General features: G+C 32.0%; 1 protein-coding gene across 4 annotated transcripts; it reads left to right on the plus strand.

Annotated features, from left to right (window-relative positions):
• Positions 1-3,523, plus strand: LOC133670431 (uncharacterized). Of its 4 annotated transcripts, none has more exons than XM_062090927.1 (4): positions 1-140; positions 1,024-1,130; positions 1,312-1,411; positions 2,329-3,523. In XM_062090927.1, exons 1-4 carry the CDS (start codon positions 52-54, stop codon positions 2,339-2,341), a joined length of 309 nt encoding a protein of 102 aa, XP_061946911.1. In that variant the 5' UTR covers positions 1-51; the 3' UTR covers positions 2,342-3,523. The 4 variants fall into 4 exon arrangements, 3 of the variants coding, with proteins under 3 accessions (XP_061946911.1, XP_061946912.1, XP_061946910.1); XM_062090928.1 differs by having other exon boundaries at positions 2,502-3,523; XM_062090926.1 differs by lacking the exon at positions 2,329-3,523 and having other exon boundaries at positions 1,312-1,676.
• The last annotated feature ends 366 nt before the right edge of the window (positions 3,524-3,889 follow it).

Raw genomic sequence — 3,889 nt, forward strand, 5'->3', positions numbered from 1 at the left:
GGTTTTGAGCTGTGCATTCTTTTGTTATAGACCTCAAATCTTCTTACTGGGATGTGGTTTTTCAGGGCTGTTAGAGATTGGATTATTGAACTGGAGTGCACAAAGAGAATTACAAAAAAAATAGCTTTCATTGCTGCTGTGTAAGTTTGTCTCGGTGCTTCTATGTTTATGTGTTTTGGGCTTTCTTTGTTAGTTATTTGTTTGACTCATTTAAGTTTATGAGCTTTTAAGTACTTGAATCTGGGTCTTGAGGATAACTGTTAAAGTTGCCACCTTTAAACAAAATTTGTGAAAGGGTCTTTGATGTATCTTGCCTATGCAATTTTATGTTTTTTTGTTTTATGTTTGTTACTACTTATTCCTAACTATTTTATATTTTGTTTAATGTATGGTTGATGTTGCTGTCTTGGGTCTTACTCTGCACCATTAAGCTCTTGGAAAGTATGTTCTGTTATTTGAACTTCCATGATGATTGCGATGACTGTTATATAGGCTTCTTGCAGCTAATTTAGTCGCTGTTGTCTTATTTAAACTTTTTTTTTTGTTGTTAATGTATGCACGTGAACAGCTTATATGGTTGAAGTCGTTGAAATAGGTGAGGCCGTTTGATTTTTTTACAATAAAGGATTGATCAAAGACTTGGAATGCTTGCTGCTGCTGCTGGAATTTTACTTCTTTGTTCTACTTATTAGAGGGAAGGTCTATTTTTATCAACTTAGTTCTTTTAGATTCTTTTGACTGCATTTAAGTGAAGGACTGTGGGTTTTTTTTGCCAAAAAGAACAGAATGGAGAGAAGCTAGCATTTTTTTTTCCTTTTCTTATGTTGGTCAAGATGATTGATTGATGCTGTTGTTGTGTTGTATTTGTTTATACATAGGGTTTTGATTGAAAAAATAATAATAGAAGAATGGGAGAAGGAAGAGCTAGCAAAAGCTACTGAGAGAGTTGGTTTGACCACTGTGTGTTTTGATTTTATTTTTTTCCATGTGAATGCCAGTAAAGATTTTTGTTAAAATTGCCAGGGAAGAGGAGCTTAGGTTGCAGAGACGAGGAAAGAGGCTTTGCATTGGGTTAGGGACTTTGAGAGATTGTCTGGGGCTTTTTCTTTCACCTTCTTTTCCAAGCATAGGTTTCTTTTTTCTTTTAGTTTTTTTTGCATGTGCATTCACTGGTTTTTCTCTCTCATTTGGTTTCTGCTGGTGTGCTTTTCCTACAGAGTAATTTCCTTTCATTTCATGTTTTCTCCTGTTGTCTCTGTGGTTCTTAAGTCTTTCCTCCGATGTTTATTGTTTATGTGCTGGGGTTTTCAGTTCTGCTTCTCTGTTCTTTAGAGGATCCATTGCCTCTGTGTGTTTCTGCTGAAGGGTCATTGTTGGGGCTTGAGGACCATTCCTGGGTTGCTTTTCCCAGGTTTGTTAGTCTTTATTTGTCTTCTCTGCTCCCGTTGTTATTAGTTCTTGAGTTGTTGTCTACATTTAGGCTTTTTTTTCATCTGGTTGTTGTTCTTGGTTGCATTTTACTTATCATGTTCTTATTGTCTTATTTTATTCACATCTACTTGATTAATTTCAGTTGCTTGTTCAACCATAGATAGTGGTGTTTTCCTTTATTGTGATAAAATGTACAAACCATAACAATAATATCAATCTTAATAAATCCACTCTGACTTAACCCATTGAACTCCTCTTGGATCCACTTCATTTTAAGTCTTAGAATAGACTAAATGAACATTTTTAATGGATTATTTGATGTTGTGGTCAAGATCACATCAATTTTCAATGTAACTATTGATGTAATTATTCTAGCTATACTAGTATCATACATAGAATTAGAATAATCATAGTGGGAATCATCACTTCTAGACCCTTTATTTAAATAACTAGAATTCCAATAACTAGAAAATTCTTTTGTCTAATTCAATAAAAAAAGAATGATTATTGTCAATCCCAAAAACTTGATTTTTAATATCAAAATATATGGAATTACCATTTTTTTTTTATTATCCCTACCTAAAACTAAAAATGTGGCATCCACATTTAAATTCCAAATGTCCCTAACGCTGACTAGATGATTAACATTATTACTGTCACTATGACTCCAATTATAGGTGTTTTTTTCAATATCATTTAGAAAAGTCTTCACTTACACTGATATTTTCAAGAGGACCAAGATTTACTTAGCGTACACCTGCATTCTAACTCCACGTTACAAAACATTGAATTGAACCAACATTTTTTTATTTAGCTTTCTTACTGTTATTTACATCAAAATAAATTGATGTATAGTCATTCAATGAAAAATCATTTGAATATTTCATTTCCTCCCAGAATAAGCATATAATCCAATCACTATGTTGAGCTTGAAGCTATGGTTTATATAACTACCAAGATAGAGAGGCAGTTGAAGAGAACATTTCATGAAAGTAATTCAAGTTCCTTTTGAGCTTAAAGGCTGAATTATAGGGGAGAGAGGACTGCCATATCAAAGCTGAATATTGTAGGCAACAATGATCATCTGAAGCTTGGAGAAAAGATTTGGCCACTGAAACAAAAGGTAAAGTCAAGACCTCATTTAATCATAATCATGATATTAAGTGTTTTAGGTGTTTAGAGAGGACATATAGCTTTCAATATCCAAACAAAAGGATTATAGTTATGAGGAAGTATGGAGAGATTGAATCCGAAAGTGGGGGAAGGATGCCACCATTTGGGGACTGTAGTGATGTCAAGTATCCAGTTGATTGAGATGCTTTAGTGATTAGGAGACCATTTAATATTCATATTAAGGAGGATGATGTAGAGCAACAAATGGAGAACATATTCCATACTAGATGCCATATAAATAATAAGATATGTAGTATAATTATTAATAGGGGGATTTGTGCTAATGTTGCTAGTACTATATTTGTTAAAAAATTGAATTTTAAAACTTTTAAACATGAAAAGCCTTATAGATTTCAATGGTTAACTGATTGTGGAGAAGTAAGAGTTAATAAACAAATTTTGGTTTCTTTTTTAGATAGAAAATATAATGAAGTTTTGTGTGGCATTGTATCTATGCATGCTATTTATTTATTGCTAGGGATGCCTTAATAATTTGATAAAAAAAAGAAGAAGCATGATGAGCTTAAGAATAAGTATTCTTTTGAGAAGAATGAGAAGATATTCACACACGTACCATAGTCCCCTAGACAAGTGTATGAAGACCAATTAACGTTGAAAGGAGAAAGTGAAGCTGAAGAAAAAGATCAACCATGTGAATGGGAAAGAGTGAAAATAAAGTGAGCCAAGAGAAAAGGTTAGATTTGGCCAAAATTGGAATTAATAAGGATTTGACCGAGAGAGGAGAGAAGAAAATAGAAAAGAAGAAAGGAAGTTGAGAAAAGAAGAGTGTGGAAAAAAAACATAGTTTTTATGCAAAAGGAAGTAACATTAAGACTGTTTATTTTTCTGACATGCCTATAATTTTACTTGTATTTAAAGGTATATTTTAATACTAATGAACTTAATCTTTGTATTGTTAGTGTTTGTGTTTCTTTATTGTAGGATTATGAGGATATTTTTTCTAATGAGGTACCTAGTAGGTATGTCAAGTGGGTTAAGTTCATAAAAAAGATTTTCATATGTGAAAGTAAAAGCAAAGTAAGCAAAATATAGTGGTTGATGCATTATCATGAAGATATGTATTTCTTTTAACTTTAAATGCTAGATTATTAGGATTTGAGTATGTGAAATATTTATATGATGATGATTTTAACCAAGTATATAAAGCATGTGAGAATTTGATATTTGATAATTTTTTTAGGTTTGATGGTTATTTATTTAAAGAAAAAAGATTGTGTCAAATGGTTATATGCATGAATTGTTTTATTCGTGAAGTTCATGAGGA

This window comes from Populus nigra, chromosome 13 (assembly GCF_951802175.1).
Source record: "Populus nigra chromosome 13, ddPopNigr1.1, whole genome shotgun sequence".
NCBI lineage: Eukaryota > Viridiplantae > Streptophyta > Magnoliopsida > Malpighiales > Salicaceae > Populus > Populus nigra.